The sequence below is a fragment of the Poecile atricapillus genome, chromosome 20, assembly GCF_030490865.1.
Source record: "Poecile atricapillus isolate bPoeAtr1 chromosome 20, bPoeAtr1.hap1, whole genome shotgun sequence".
Taxonomy (NCBI): domain Eukaryota; kingdom Metazoa; phylum Chordata; class Aves; order Passeriformes; family Paridae; genus Poecile; species Poecile atricapillus.
This window is the reverse complement of record NC_081268.1, coordinates 4,421,077-4,437,495: the sequence shown is the minus strand read 5'-3', so window position 1 is coordinate 4,437,495 and position 16,419 is coordinate 4,421,077. Positions and strand designations below refer to the sequence as shown.

Here is a 16,419-nt window from a genome sequence, read left to right as displayed (position 1 = left end):
CCTGACCCGCCCCCGACCCGCCCCTCGGCGCTCCTGAGGGGTGGGGGGGGGTGTCTCACCCCTCAGGGCCGCTGCCCCGCGGGAGGCCGGGTTATGTCCCCACCATGGAAAAATACCAGGTGCTGTCCCCAGGCTCAAGTTCATCCCGGCGATAAGCGGGCGGCTGCAGCGTTGTGGGGGTATAGGTGGTGCTGGAGGGGTCTGTGACCAGGGCAGGGGCTGTGAGTACCCTTGGGAAGTGGTGTAAGTAGCTCTGAGTGGGTTAAGTGATGCTGGAGGGGTTTCTGAGGGGTACAGAAATGGTGTTGGTACCCCTGGGAGCAGCACACAACCATAAGAGGTGGGGGTTGAGTGGCCCTGGGTGGGTTATGGGGTCCTGGAGGGGGGTGGATGGTCCTGGGGTGTTTTCAGCACGTCCTGAAGACGAGGGAAGGGCAGGCCTGTGTTCCTCTCAGGAGCTGGGGTGAAGGTGGGGGTGTCCCTAGTCCTGCCATGGGAACCTGGAGGTGTTCCCTGTTTGGAAGGTTTCCATGGAAAAGTGAATGGAAGGGTTTTTTTGCCTCGGTTGTTCTGCCCTAGCTGAGCAGGTGCTCTGGGTGTGTCCTGTGCTCGGCAGGTGCTGGAGCAGCTCCAGCCCGGGGCACTGGGCACGATGCTGGCAGCTCAACTGAAAACAGACAAAGGTGCCCAGAAGAAATATGCAATAAAGCAGGTGAGCAGGCAGTTGCTATGAAAGCAAGAAATGGGCATGTTTATTGTCTCCAGGGGCACCATGATAGCAGCAGGAGACCCGTGCTGGGCAGCTCAGCTGCTGGGTAAGAGTAGGGTTGCTCCTTACTGTGCTGCTTTTTGGGAAAATGGGAGATTCAAATCAGTTTACTGGAATGTTGAGGCTCAAAGTGGGGAAAGGGCAGCAGCCTAGTTAGGACCCCTCAGTGTTCTTACCTCAGCTCACTGCTGCTCTGACAGTGCAGAAGCACTGTCTGTCACACACATATTTCAGCTCTGTCTTACCCATCTCCTGACACCAAAACTGCCCCAAACTTTAGAGATTTGACCTATCATTGTAGTTTTATGTCATTTGCAGTCCAGTCACCTTGATGAGAGTGTTTTGGTTTGAAGTTCCCTGGCATTTCTGTCTCATCTCTATCTTTTGTTTGGTGCAGGTTGAATGCATTGACCAACACCAAGCAAATGCGGCCTTGAAGGAGGTATTGGTGCAGTCTTTTCTTTACTACTTAACTTACAAAGACCAAAGTCTTGATAGAACCAAGTCTACAAGGATTAGCTGAGTAAATAATAAGTAAATCAGGTAGGACTATTTGTGAGGTGTGCTCTCTGCCCTCTGCTTGGGCTCAGGCCAGGGTTTTGTATTAATTGCTCTTATTTTTGAATATATAAATTCAAATGGACAGCTCTTCTCAGAGGATAGTTCTTTCTCAGAATTTTTATTTGTTTTGTGAAGCCAAAGAACAAAATTCATCATTTTGGTCTTTAAGCTGTAGAACCTTGGTCTGTTTGTAGTTTATTATTAATAACTTGATGTCTAGATAACATATTTCATGATATGCTCATTTCTCAGAGTTGGACTTTTTTATTGTGAATGGTTTTCTCCTTTGTTGTACTTTTTTTTTTGTTTGTTTTTGGTGCAAACTCATTGCAATGCCTTGAATAAGAAGCATCAGATATACTCTTAAAATACCAAAAATGTTTTCAATAAAATATGTGGAATAGCACATGATGGATGAGTCTCCCAGTGCCCAGTATGCACAGCATTTGGAGTTGGAAAAGGAGGAGAATAAATGTTTGTGCAGATGTTTTATCCTGGTCAGAGAGGTGACCTCTTTCTGTACCAAATATGGCATTACCAGTAAAACTTGATCAATTTTTTCTGTTGAAATAAATATTGAAATACATCTATTAAAATAAATGCAGTTGTGCCATCCAGGAGCGTGGCTCTTTTTAGTTTTTCTGTTGTGCTTGCACAGCCACAAACACAACTACAGGAGAGTAACCTAAATTCTTTATATCTTTCACATAATCAGCAAATTTGCTGAAGTGATTAGGATTTGATAGAGCCCTGCACGGAAACCACCTTCAAGGAGATAAAAATCTCTTGTGCCATTGTATTTGCTGAGGTTCAAGCTTGCAGGGAGGTTACAGGAAATAATGGCTGCACTTGAAAAATCATCCTGACTTATTTTCTAAGAAATGTTTTCAAGTTTGGATGTCAGGAGCTCAAGAAGGGGGTGGTTCACACATCATCTTCCTGTGGATCAGTTTGTATCTTTGAATCTCACAAGGCTGTTGCAGCAGTGAGTAGAGTCTGCATGAAATATTTTCCTTCTTTCCACATTTGTGTATGTAAATATTTAACAGAGCTTGCACTTTGGAAGAGTTTGATCAGAAATGTGACATAAAGAAGTGAGGAACTGGCTTTGGGTTATTATTTAAGGTCCTGTTAAAGGGAAGAACTGTGTAGCTATAGAAAGCTGTCTCTATTTTATCTTTCTTTTTCTATGCAGGCAATGGACTTGCTAAAACTCCGCCACCCTAACATCTGTACTTACAAGGAATTGTTTATGACTTGGAATAATGAGGTGAGAATGGAGCAGGATTGGTTAAACTGGAATGTGTGGTTTATACTCTAGGCACATGAGTATATTCACAGATTTAAATTTGGGGTCATTGGGGTGAGATACTAAAAAAGAAGTTTTGGTTTTTTTTTAATTTGAAACAATCCTGAATTTTTTTTTTTTGGCTCCTGAATACACACACTAAAAAACCTGTGAATATGTATGGATTGGAGCCCATCACATGGCAGACTCACAGTTCTGATCAGAATTAGTGTGCCATTCTGATTTTCACACCAGCATGAAAAACCCTTCTATAGGGGACCATAAGAAGCTGAAAGCCCTGACTCATTTATTTGCAGATTTTCTTCAGTGCTTGGACAGAATCTTTGATGATTTTATGGACGTATAATTGATTTGAATCATCCTATAGAGCTTCAGATAAGATGCTTGATAGTTGTGGTTTGTTTTATGTGCTAAAACAATGAGCATACTGTATTTTAATGGAAGAAATTAAACATTGTCTCTTTTGTGAGACAATAATCATCTCAGAACCCTTTTGTACTGTGAACATCACACTCACCAGTCTGGTTTTGTCTTTCTTACCTGCAAACAATTCAGCGATTTTGGTGCAATGTTTTATTGCAGGTCTCATCTCTGTTCCTCTGCCTGGTAATGCAGCACTCAGGCCAAGGAGATCTTTCAGCTCTAATCAAGGAAAAGAGGCAGAAGTCAGAAAAGATAACAGACATGGTAAAAAGTACAGAAGAGGCATCTGTTTGAACTGAGAGATTTGTTGCTATTATGGTATTCCTTCTTTCTGAAAATCCTCCCTAAACCTTCAAAGCACAGGAGGGTGGTTTTGGAAACTCACTTCTGAAAGATACTTGAAAGTTACTCTTTCATGTCTATTTCCCTCCACAGGTGGTTCAGAAGTTCCTGGGACAGATGGTGGATGCTTTGTTTTACATACACAAACAAAATATTTGGCACAGGTGAGCAGAAATCTTGTTCTCTTTGTCTGACTGGCCCTCATTCTTTACACTGTTGGTTCAGCACAGTGCTCAGAGGCAGGGAATTTTACTCTTCCAATAGAAGAAGTAGGGGGTAGAAATTCCAGACTTTAGATTTGTTTGGTTTTTTTTTACTTCCAAAGTTACTTATTTCCTGAGTTTTGTTTGGAATACTCATTTGACTGAGTTGTTATCTCTTGTTTTTTTGTTTGGGTTTTTTTTTTTAATATTTAAAAAATTGTCCATCTCTGTAAATGCTCACATTTTGCTGGCTGTGAAGGACAAAGTTTGCATATCTAAATAGGAGACAACCCTTGCATTCCATGCTCAGATAAATTTGTGTCCCAAGCACAAATTTGAAAGTGTTTAGAGAGGAAAGTTATTGTATTTTGGTTGATTGACACTTGTATATTTTAAAAAACCCGAAAAACAAACAACAAAACACAAACAAAAAATGTCCAAACCCATTTCCTCCCACTCAAAAAGCCCACTACAAAAACCAGCTCAACCCTTCTGAGGGCTAAAGATGCAGGGAATTGGTAATTATATGTCATTAGACTCTAATTTCACAGGCTGACAGGAAATATTTGTGTTGCAGAAATCTCAAGCCATCAAACATCCTTGTGACTGGTGAAGCATCCTTCATGCTAAGTGACTTCAGTACTGAAACACTTATGAAAGATGAGCTGAAATGGAAAATAAGAGTGGAAGAAGGTAGATATTTGTTTTGCTAGTTTTTCTTTCCTACTGTATTTTTAAAAGATTTCAGTTCTGGTGGATAGTTTTAGTCCTCAGAGAAAAATTAGGAAAGAGGGGAAAGTTATCTTCCCTCTCTCTGCATTAAACTATTTGTCTTCTAAATAGGATTTTCATAGGCAGTTGTCTGCAGCATTAATCGTGTTCACAAGTGAAAAATGTAGATGTGTGTGTGAGTTTCTGCAATCAGTACAGTTGGAATCCTCTTTAGCTTTGTCCTCAGGAACATCTTAGAAAAATGTTCATTAGTTACAGTGTGTTTTATAGTTTTTGGAAGCACAATGTCAGCAATGTCACCATATGATTCCTCTTTCTACAGAAAGCAAGTCTTGGATGGCTCCAGAAACATTTGGATTTTCTTTCACTGAGAAATCTGACATCTGGTCTCTGGGCTGTGTCCTCCTTGATATGATGAGCTGCTTTGTTCTGAATGTGTGTAAGAGTGATTCATTAGGGATTTAAAGGCTCCTGGGCTCATCAGGATATCTGGGAGTGTGTGAGAGCTCTCTGACACTCTGTTCTTCCCAGGCAGAAGAGATAAATTCCTTGCTGCAGGATATCAGAGGGGACAGCAGCTGCCTTGTGGAAGTCCTGAACCTGGTGCAGGATGGAGAAAGCAGCTATTTGCCTTTCTTTCCAATTTTATTGATGATGCTGCAGATTGAACCCAGCATGAGACCCACAGCAAGGTGAGTTCTGGCTGCCTTTTCTTGATTTATTTTGTCCAAAACCCCTCCTATCTCTAGGAGGGGTTAACTGCTGTTGGAAAGGGTTAACACTGCTTATCTTCTTGTCTCAACAAATTGAGTTATTAAAGATGTTATGTTCATTCAGAGTGGACACTGAGATGCACAGGTGTCCCTTTTTGCAGTTACGTTATGAATTCATGTTATACACAATTTTATGAGCCTGAACTTGACACCTAAGCACGGTTTGTGCAATATGAGCTCTTCTTGAGCTGTTTTGATGTAAAATGTTTCAGTTCTGTCAAAAATAATCTACTCTAGAAGTAATATTACATTTTTTATATCAAAATGAAACAATGCCTGTAAATTTTTTTCTTTTCTAACTTACCAGTTCTACCTCACTGGTGCTACTTTTGTCTCAAAATTCTAGGGATCTGGTCACCATTCCGTTTATTGAGAAATGCCTGATTTTTGCTGGTGACACCTCAATAAAACTGAAGAAGTCTCTGCCTCCCACAATAACAGATTTGCTCTTTCAAGGAGGAGTTGAAAGTGTTCTAGGTAATAAGAAGAATAAGATTAATGTAAAGGTGATTTTCATAGGAAATAGACCCTTCCAGTCAGGATGTATTCTACTTGGAAATAAATTCTTGGATGGTCATTTTACTTGAAATAAAATGAGATACTCTTTGGAGCAAGGATCACTATTCAGCTTTTTCTCTAAATTCCTAAGATTCTCAGCCATTCCTACTGCAAAAGTTAAATTAAATGTTTATGAGGTCATTCCTCATAAAATTTGAGAGCTCCACTTATTTTGTTTGCATTGTAACATTTGCTAATTTATGCCACAAAGGATCTGCTCCATTCTTTTCCTTCTAAGTAAGGAAAATGTTCTTTTAATCTGAAAAGTCTATTGGAATAATGCATTTAAAGCTCCTATCCCTGATCTGGTTTAATATTCCAACAGGTCCCAAAAATATATATATAATGCCAAATATGTTATGAATCATAACACTTTGTAATATTGAAATGTTTAATGAGTTGGGGGGAAAGATATTATCTTTTGAACAATCCCAAATTCCATTATTTTCATTCATATGAATTCACATCTTGCACAAAACAGAGGCAATTTGTGTAACTGTTTGTGTGGAATGGTTGGAAGAATTTCCTTGGTTTCTCAGAATTCATGCAGGCTTTCTGGGATATTGAAGAAGTCCAGACTAAAGGCATTCAGCACCTTGCCAGATTTGTAAAGGATAAAAGTGGTAAGGCACTGTTTGATCACTTTATTTATTTATCTATTCTTCTTCCTTACATTTTGAGATAATAGGAAGATGAAAACATTTCTAATGTCCATAAATGAGAATGAAATTGCACCCTTCCTATTTCTCCAGACCAGGAGCTGATGAGATTGTGTTAGTTCTTATTCTGTACATGCTTTTGTTAACCAGCAGAGGAGTTGTACTGGATAAGAAAAATGGGCACTGGGGAAAAAAACCTGTGGTATTTGAATTGGCAACAAAGTGACATTTGAGGAAGGTAATTTCCAGGAGTCCTGGGATGACTGATATAATTGGTGGAGCTGCAGAGCTGGCAGAGCAAAAGGAAGCTACACATGGCTAATTCCTGTGTGTCTGGTAAAGCTGTGAGGGTAAAAACTGTGTATTTTCTCCCAGAAACTGCATATTTTTCAAAATAAGGTTTCAGATCAAGGTTAATTATTCATAGCACTGTGTAAAATCATTTATAAAATTCTCTGTCCTTTGACAGCATTTTAATGCTGGCATTGGCTTGTGATGTTAAAACTCAGGGTTATTCTTAGCTTTAACTGACAGGAGACATCTCCCACACAGATTAAAACAATTCATTCTGTTTTGTTCTCTTTGATTCAGGAATCTTTTCTCAAAAATTTTCTTTCCCCCACAGCATTCCCCCATCTGCTAACATGCACAGAAGTGATCACTCTTGCCATGAAGACTCACGTAGATTCTCTGGATTTACAAGTACAAAGCTGCACTTTATTGCTCAAAATTCTTACTCAAGGTACAATATTAAGACTTCCTCCTTCTGCTGGGTCTTGTAAAGATTACTGAACCCATTATCTACTCCATTAACAATTTTAATAAATTTAAAGAACTAAAGGAAGTTAAGCAGCTTTCTGAATTCTCATGGCCTTCCTTCAGGACTGGCATACAGGAAATCTGTGTTAAGAGTTAATTTTAAATATAGGTACTGGTCTTGTCCAACCAAGTTTGTTTTCATGTCATGTAGAGTGTCGCTAGAGGGCATAAATAATACTCTTATTGTTTTGGTGTTTAAATTTTAAGCTATAAAAGTGGTTTTGGGTCTCTAGTGTGGTCTATGCTTTTCACTTTCATGGAAATTTACCCCAAAACCACCTAATGATACAAGCTTCAAAATACTAAGAATTGAATTTCAGAAAATGAAAGTTTTAAGTAACTTTTGCTTATTTTATGTGAAGAAATGCTGTTAATTGAATGATTTCCTGTGCTGATTGCAGGGAAGGGGGGGTTCAGATTTCATTCAAAACCACTGAAATCTTTGTTCTATTCCAATGTTTGACAGCTCTGGAACAGGGGGTGATGATGGCCCTGGATGAGAGAGTGGCCAGCTGCCTGTTACACACAGTGAGAAAACATTCTGAAAATGAAGAGTTCCTTTCAATGCTCTGCACATTATTGATGATGGTTGCAGCCAGTGGTGGGTCACCTTGCTCATTCTTTGGGGAATATTAATTTATTTTTGCTTTTTGAAACAAATCCAAGATACAGTGCAGAACTTGTGACATCACTGACAGGTGTGGATGGCTGTGGGTAATTATTAATTAATAGTGGTAATATTAATAAGATTGACCAGATATTGATAACACCCTGAAAGTTTAAGGTACAATACTGAGACTTCAGGGATTTACAAGACCACTCTAACAGATACAATTCTATGTTTCTTCTTGGTTTGGAAGCAAGTACAAACTCTGCAAAGTGCTTGAGAAAATGAAGGCATAAAACCTGAATTCTATTTTGGACTGTGCCATGATGAATTGACACCATTCTCTCTAACTTCTCTACTTTGTTTTCTTTTCTTCTGAACTTGTAATTGCTAAGTATTTATAATATTTTTAGTTGTTTTCAGTGTCAGTTCAACAGTCATCAAAGACTGCTTTTAGAAATGGTTACAGTAGGATTTAGCAGCAAGGGGGAGATCTTCCCAAAAACATATTACAAGGGGTCACATCTAAGACCAAACTATTTTTATCCAGTGTTTCCTAATTCTGAAGCTTAGTTTGAATCGTTAAAATGGAAGAAGGTGAAAATTGTAATTTACACCCTCTCAGTTCCTTTCCTGCTCTGTGAATTCCAAGTCTGTGAGGAAAAAGGATGGCCAAGCATCCATTTGAAAGGATTACCTGTGTTAAGTGCATCTTGTTAAAGAATTTGGTCTGTTCTCCTGCTTCCTTTTGTCCAGCTGATGGGCTCATGTTACCAGTCTGTTCTCTCAGTTTAAACATGGTTAGTGCTTGCCTGTTCTGAGGCCAGTGAGTGGGACAAAAATACCAGATTCTATAGAATTTCTGTGGTTTTCAGAAGTATCTGTGGAGAACCTAAGGAAAGTTGGAATGCTTCCAGACCTTCTGTCAATTTTAAGACGCTTTCTTCATAATGACAAGATCTGCTTCTCTTGCTGTGCTGTTCTCTGGAGCTTGACTGTGAGTGGTGAGTAGAACACAGTGAGTATTGTGCCTGCACTCATGTGACTGAAGAGCAGCAAGTGTTGAGCTTAACTGAGTTCAGACATTCCTGTCACTGGGATTGGATTTTCTCCCATTCTTCTTCCAGAGAGCTGAAATGAGATGAGCTTTAAGATTCCTTCCAACCCAAACCAATCTGATTTTGTGATTCTGGAGAGTTGTTTCCGCAGCTCTGCTACAATCACTTTGAGATCCAGAGTTAAATTAGATAAAAATTAATGCAGAGTTTTTTAACAACCCATTATGTGATAAGTGTCAAATCTGAGCTGTTCAGGGCAAGATGTGACCTGATTTTATATTCACTCTGTAGAGGTCTGTGGTGTTCTGATCATCATGGAAGGCTGGAAGCACAGATTGTGCAGTTTCACCTGGTGTGTTTTATTCCCTCTGTGCAGCAAATTACCCGTTGGATTTATGGGACAGCTGAATCTCCATCCTGCAGCCCAGATTCTGTCAAAACTGTGGTTATTTCTGGAGGTTTCTTGCTGTGATCCCTATGCATAATTTAAATGACAAAGAACAGTAGTTCCTGCAGAAGTTCAGCTTTCTCTAATAAGCAGAATTATTTATTAGTCCTGTAGCACTTGGTTTGGTTCTGTACATTTTTGATTCCTTCCCTCTGCTGCCCTCCAGAATAAAACAATGTTGCCTTATTCCAATGCCAACACCCATTAAGGTTTTACTGATATAATTTGACATACAATGATATCATGACTTCATTAAATAACTCTGCCTGGTGCATTTCCTTTCTGTTAAGGTAATTCAGAGAATAATGCAGACCAAGAAGTGCTGGAAAGTGCTCTCCCTGTCACCTGTGCAGTGCTTCGGAGACACCTCCAGAATGGAGTCGTTGCAGAGTCTGCCTGCTCGGCCCTGTGGGCACTGGCACTGCAAGGTGTGTGTTCCCAGCCTCCCTGTCCCTTGGGCATGGAAAAGGCTGGGATGTCTGTGTGTCAGTGGTGATCCTGCAATCCAGGCTGCTCGGCTGGAGGAGGCTCTGCAGATGGCAGCAGAGTTAGGAACTTGCATCCTCTCTTGGTCACTCTTCCCTGCACTTGCTATGGGACTCCCTAATGAAGCCATTTTTGATGAGCTGTAGCAATTAAATCACCAGATACTGCTAATGGGGATTCCACTGCTGGGCAGCTAATTTCCTATGTTGATTTGGAACAGTGTTTCATGTTAAAAAAGAAATAATCCCTTTCATCATAATTTGCACTAAGGAAACCATCCTTGCTACTCTCTTATGTCTGCCTCATGCAATATTGTCACATTTACCTACTGCCTGCCCTTGTGCCATCATTCCACTGGGAAAAGCTGAGCAAAGCACCCTCAGTAATCTCATTTCTATTCCCCATCAGCAGAGTAAGCTGAGTATTCAGGACTCTTATTCTTTTGGCCTGGAGGATATTGAAATTTTGTGCTTTTTTGTCTGTTTTGTTTATTTTCTTTAAAGGTTGCTTAACTGACAGTGACTATGAGCCCACAGCAGCACTTTTGCTGGATGCACTCAGGATGAACCCAGAAAGAGCAGTGCTGGTGAAGAATGGCTGCCTGGCATTAGCCAGCCTTGTGAGGCTCTCAGGTAACATTCAGCAGTTCTGCTTTTATTAATTATCAGTCAGCTCCACCAACATGAAAACAATCATTAAAATCATTTCTGTCCTGCATGACAGTGTCAGCTGCGTATCTGGTCTTCTACTTGTTCCCAAATATGCTTCAAAATAGTTTTTAGGATGACTGAAAATAATGGGCACAACTTCCTGAAAATGTGACATGTGCCAGCTGGTGAAGGGATGGGAAGCAGATCCTGCAGTCTGCAGCTACAATGAGCTGTGTTTGTCTTCCTTGCAGAAACTGCAGCTTTGGCAATTCTGCTGGACTCAAAAGGCAGTGGAATAGAGCTAATCAAAGATGAATATCACCTTCACTTCGATGAGCCAGGAGTGGCAGAAGCTCTGTGCCTGCTGATGAGTGAGATGGTTCAGTATGGTGAGATGGCTGCTGCTGTCACTTTTGTTGAGTGTCCTCTTCTCTCCCAACCCCAAAATCAGTAAAACCCAAGAGCAGCTCAGGGACATGTTAGCTGCTCTCAGGAAAGATTTACATTGTGTCTGAGAGAGTTCCAATTCATCCTCCTGAGAATTCATTCCATTTATTCCAAACAAATACCACTCTGATGGTAAAACATTTTAACTTAATCTCATTTTGCCTCTTCCTTGTGTAGCTCTGTCCTCTCCCTGTGCTCCTTTAGCTCCTGCTCTGCTGGCAGTTGTGCTATAATCATACATTTTCTTGTCTATTGGCACTGCAGATGAAGTTATGCTGGATATGAGGTCCCAGAAAATGGAAAAGCTGCTGTCTGAAATAAAACTCCAGTTTCCATTTAGCACGGTATGGAGAAGTCTCTGTGACAATAAAGTATATCAGTATATTATTTCTGGTGAGAGATTTGATCACAGTGCAGAAATTTAGAGGATTAGCTGCATGTGGAGTGAAGAGTGAGCTTGTAAGGATGGTTCTAACTACTGAGAGCAAGTGGTTGAAAGTTGTTTTTCTTGTTATTAATGCTGAAATTTTTAAAGATTATGTTCTGGTCTCTTGCAACATTACATTAATTTATTACAGTCCTCGTGCTAAACCTACAGGAATAAAGCCATTAGTACATTATATCTAATTTATTTTTGGTTTGGAAGTGGCATCATTAACAAATAAACAAAAAAACAACAAAAATTTTCTGACAGTTTGTGGGAAGATTTAATTTACATGAAATTTCACCAAGTAGTCACACTGGAAAAAGGGAAAAAACAGCCAAGTCATCAGAGCTATTTAATGTGTTACATTAATATTTCTTTTGCAATGGCTTGCTGGCAAGAAATCAATAATTAGGTTTGTTCATCAAGCAAATAAAACTGGTTAGTCTTAATTTTGCCAATTTTAGTTATGTGTTTTCAGAACTGTTTTCAAAGACAGTTACAAACTGTTCTCCAGGTTCTCCTGCAGGTATTGCCTGCACCCCTTCAATGAACACAGCAGTCACAAGGTAGAGCAGAAAAAAATAATCACAGAAGGGGAGAAAGCTCCCTCTCCTGTTGTAACAACAGCAGCCACTTCAAAGACCTATGTTAGACACTTTGTTTTTATTAATAAATGAGTACAAAAATAAGTGGAGGAACAAGGTGATCTTCTTCTGTTTGACAATTCCCACATTTCTCTCCAGGAGATTCAGACCCTGGTGGGTGCAATACTTTTGAAACTGAGGAAGGAAAAACGCTTTGTCTGAGAACAAGACTTGGCTACTGCTGTACACAAAAGCCTGGATCCTCCATTTGAAGATTCTTCACACCAGAAAAAAAGAATATTGGGCTATTACTAATATATAAATAGGCATTTACTGCTGGTTTAGGTACCACAACTGTGTAACTAACAGCAATAATTAAGAATTCACCTTGTAGCAGACCTCACTTTGTGGACCTCAACATACTTGAAATAAAGATTTTAATCCTCGGAGTTTTGACAAAGCAATGACAGTTTCTTCCTTCATCTATCATAATTTAATTTTTTTTACTTATTCAGTGTCTATTTCTGTTGAAGAAATTTAACTGATGAAGTTCTTCCCAACTGTAGGCATTTGTTACAAAGGTTGTTTGAACACAGGAGGAGGCATCAGCGTCAGGGATCATCCAGAGGGATGGCAGCAGCTTTCCTGGGCAGCAGCATTCCTGTACCTCCAGGTTATTGCAGATTGACTTTGGATTGATTTTATGAAGTAGCTGCTGTCAGTTCTGACTTATGTCTAAATTTGGAATGTGACATCAAACCAGCAAATGCTGCAGATGAAAGATTCTACCCTGTGTTTTTAAGTTTTACATTTTTTTTTGTTACTTTGTTTCTAACAGCAGCTTCCCATTTCTTTTTCTCCAAGGTGTAAAGTCTCATAGCTGCTTGTGCATCCTGGATCTGAAAGAGAACAGACCAGACAGGGATGTGAGATAGTAAGCAGCTAAATCTTCCATCATTTTAATATATCCTTCCAATTAACATTTCATGATCTCTTTTTACATTTAGGCTCTGTGCCTAGTGAAAGGGATAAATGGTGTATTTGGAGTCCAGGGCCCACCCCAATGCTCTGCATTTCTGATTGTGACCTGGAAAGTCATAATGACAAAATTCTCTTGACACAGGACCTATGAGCTCCCCTCCCAGTTTTGCTTCCCCAGTTCATTCATCTCTTCCATTCTCCTGCCCACTGAAATAAAGGACCTGCTGAGGTTCAGCTGTAGCCTCTCCCACTGTTTATCCATCCTGCCACAGTGCAACAGTGCAGAATGCTGCTTTTAGGGTAAACAGATCATCATTACCTTTTCCCCTGGGAATTTTAAAATAACAATAATTCAGAATTAAGTGCTGACTTGTACAAAAGTTGTTTATGAAATGAGGGAACAGTGAGCAAGCTCAGATGACAATCTCAGTGCTGCTGAGTTTCACTGGGATGAAGGCACAGCATTCTGGGCTCAATCCAGAACCCAGAGCTGGATGTTCTGAAGGGGTACCTACCGAGCAGTGCTCTGCTGTCTGCACCTGAACATTGAGCAGCCTCTCACACAGCAGCTTCAGGGATGGCCTGGAACTCTAGAGACAGAAAAGATCATAAACCATGCTGTCTCACAGGACTTGAAATAACAGAGGGGGGTGGATATATCAAAATATTATGTTCCTCAAAGAGGAGCACATCTTAGCCTCTGCTAGTGAAATATCAGGAATAATTAATGAATTATGAGATTTGTGCATGCATAGGTAGGAAAGAAGGAACAGGGTCAGGTAAAAGCAAGCACAGGAGTGAGTCAGCATCTCTGGAATCTGTTAATTGAGCATCTTCCCAACAGTCTCTTACCTTGACTCTCTGTTTGAAAGGTTTGTATCTCTGTGTGTCTCTGATCTTCTTCTGAGGATGATCAAGAAGTAGAACCTAGAAGAAATCACATTTTCAGTCTAATTTGTGTTATTGTCTGAAACTTTACAGAGCTGAATGTGCAGCTGCCTGTTGTTTCCTCCCATCCATTGTAAGAGACACTTTAAACCCATGAAAGGACAAGACCCAGCTCATACAGACATGGGCTGGAACAGGACCAGTTTCCAGGAGCTCAGGTGTGTTCCCTTGATTCAGAATGATGTATTAGAAACTTCATTTTCAAGGTACCTTTAGATCATTCTGTAAGGCGTGACCAACTAAAATCCTTCCCTTCAGGATCTCAGCCACCTCCTTCTGAACCATTTTGAAGTCTTCACCTAAAAATGCCACACAAGAAAACACTTTCCATGAGCAAACACTTCATCTTTTCTGGGAAGTAACTGTATCCTTGGGACTGCAGTTATTGTACAGTACACTGAATCCCTGCTAGAACATAGAGAATTCCATAAAGAGCACAGAATGAAAAGGAAATTATTTTTTTAATACCATATTCCACCAGCTAATTTCTTCAAGGTGTTAGTGATCACTGTATAAAAGCACTTCTTCCTACAATTTTTCTTAGCATTAAAGTTAACTTAAATCTCAGCATTTTGTTTTCCCAAATTAAGTCTCAAACTGTTCCAAGCTCAGCCAATGAGGCTTCTGTGACAACCCACTGAATTCTCCCTCTTTAAAAATCCTTTTGGAGGAACCCCCTTGTACCTGTGTTTAAATTCTGAGGCCGTATGCCACTGACAGCTGTCCTGTAGTCTGTCACCTTCTCTGTGGGCTTGACATACTTGTCATAAACGCACTTCCCAAACTGGTTGACGATGGACACCCGAGCCAGGATGCTGTCCTCGCCCTTGGGGCCCACCCCCACCATCTCACAGTCCATGGCCACAGCTCGGGTCAGCCTGGAAGGCAAAGGCACAGCTTGGGGACACCTCTGCAGGGCCCAGCTGGAGCTGACAAGGTTCACACCTTGACTTGGACAGGGCAAAGCCTGGCAGCAGATGCAGGGAGCTCACTGTGCTCACTGACACCTCTGATGCCATCCTTCCCCCTGGAATGTCACTCACCCATCAAAAGCCTTTTCCTTAACCAGCACCTGCTCCACGGACTGGGATTGCTCTGTTTCAAGTCCCAGGTTCCTTCTGGCAATTTCTGCTGCTTCAGGTCCTATTGCTGCTTCAATATCTTTTGGATCAACGTCATCAAACCAGATGTCAGCCCTGGGAGGAACAGATTTAACTACATTTAACAAGCAATCTGATGTCTGTTGTACAAAAAGTAGGTTTACTTTTTAAAGCAAGAGATAAACCCTGTTAAAATTAAGTCTATGACTAGCACCTCTGCAGGTTTCTTGCTGTGTCTGAGAAGTAGGGGCAAAATGTGTCTTATTCAGAATTTAGTCTGGAAAAGTGAAGCTGTTTTGAATGTACCTCTCTGTGCTCCTCCCAAAATAAATATTCACATCCAGGGCTGCTGCCTGAAATACTCACTCTTTGGGCTGCTGCTCCACGTGTTCCTCAGCTTTCCTCCTCTTATGTTTCAGCTCATCCTTCTCCTTCACGACAATGCCATTTTTCTTTTTTTCTTTGCAGCCTTTCCCATTCCTTTTGGTGCCATTTAAGTTCTTATTTGCTGTAACCCCCTTGGATTCTGGCTTGGCCAAAGGAGGATTTGCTTTAGCAGAACCATTGTCCATTTTATTTGTGGGTTTGGCCTTTACCACATTCCCATTCCCATTGACTGCTGGGACTTCTGGGCTTTTGGCTGCTTTGAGTGGCTGCTTCTTTTTGGTGTTTGTTTGACCCGTAGAGATAGGCTTGTTGGAGTTATTTGCCTTTTGTTTCAGCAACTAAAATTACATTAAAAAAAAAAAAAGCGAAAAAGATAAAGTAGAAGAGCCTGGAAAAGAGAATTGTCCTTCCAGTACCTAAAAGGAGCCTTCAAGAAAGGGGGAGAGGGACGATTCACAAGAGCCTGGAGTGACAGGACAAAGGGAATGACTTCGAACTGCCAGGGGGCAGCGTTAGATGGGATATTGGGAAGAAGTTCTTCCCTGGGAGGGTGGGGAGGCCCTGGCACAGGCTGCCCAGAGAAGCTGTGGCTGTCCCTGGATGCCTGGAAGTGTCCAAGGCCGGGTTAGACGGGGTTGGAGCAGCCTGGGGCAGTGGAGGTGTCGCTGCCCTCACTCGGAGTTAGCTCCAGCGTGGAGCTGCATTCAGGCACTACCAGCATGGCCCCTGCTCCCCTGTCCCAGCTCCCTGGGGCTGTCTCCCGCCGCATCCCCCGGTCCCCTCACCTCCTGCAGCGCCTTCCAGTTGGAGGAGAACTCCTGGGGCTTGCGGGGGGGGCCCACAGCCGTCATGCCGGGGCCTTTCGACGCGGCCGCCGCTTCCCCGAGGGCCTTCCTCTTTTTCCTCCTCTTCTTGCTCTTCCCGCGGGACGCGCCGCTCGGCCCCGCCGCCTGGGGCTCCGCAGGACTCTGCTTGGCCATGCGGGGGTCAGCGGGGTGGGACCGGGACCGGGACCGGGACCGGGATCGGGACCGGGATCGGAGGACAGCGAGTCCCAAGCGGGCCGGCGCTGCCGCAGGGGGACCGGCACAGCGCCGCACCGCCCCGGCGGGGAACGCCGGCCTGCGCTCGGGTTCCGGGGCGGGGGG

The 16,419-nt window shown here is 41.8% G+C and overlaps 2 protein-coding genes across 9 annotated transcripts; one reads left to right on the top strand and one right to left on the bottom strand.

Annotated features, from left to right (window-relative positions):
- Positions 1 to 13: 13 nt before the first annotated feature.
- Positions 14 to 12,151, top strand: STKLD1 (serine/threonine kinase like domain containing 1). Of its 8 annotated transcripts, none has more exons than XM_058853279.1 (19): positions 14 to 119; positions 617 to 712; positions 1,167 to 1,211; positions 2,526 to 2,600; positions 3,222 to 3,326; positions 3,498 to 3,568; positions 4,185 to 4,300; positions 4,662 to 4,774; positions 4,871 to 5,031; positions 5,459 to 5,589; positions 6,210 to 6,293; positions 6,955 to 7,071; positions 7,615 to 7,749; positions 8,631 to 8,759; positions 9,552 to 9,689; positions 10,251 to 10,379; positions 10,649 to 10,786; positions 11,109 to 11,188; positions 12,015 to 12,151. In XM_058853279.1, exons 1-19 carry the CDS (start codon positions 105 to 107, stop codon positions 12,075 to 12,077), a joined length of 1,941 nt encoding a protein of 646 aa, XP_058709262.1. In that variant the 5' UTR covers positions 14 to 104; the 3' UTR covers positions 12,078 to 12,151. The 8 variants fall into 8 exon arrangements, with proteins under 8 accessions (XP_058709262.1, XP_058709267.1, XP_058709265.1 ...); XM_058853282.1 differs by having other exon boundaries at positions 46 to 119; positions 580 to 712; XM_058853280.1 differs by having other exon boundaries at positions 59 to 119; positions 4,898 to 5,031.
- REXO4 (REX4 homolog, 3'-5' exonuclease) lies at positions 11,439 to 16,275 on the bottom strand. Its single transcript, XM_058853289.1, has 8 exons — positions 16,057 to 16,275; positions 15,251 to 15,609; positions 14,828 to 14,980; positions 14,469 to 14,662; positions 13,995 to 14,083; positions 13,689 to 13,763; positions 13,352 to 13,426; positions 11,439 to 12,754 (listed from the first exon to the last, which is right to left on the bottom strand). Exons 1-8 carry the CDS (start codon positions 16,249 to 16,251, stop codon positions 12,641 to 12,643), a joined length of 1,254 nt encoding a protein of 417 aa, XP_058709272.1. The 5' UTR covers positions 16,252 to 16,275; the 3' UTR covers positions 11,439 to 12,640.
- Positions 16,276 to 16,419: the final 144 nt, after the last annotated feature.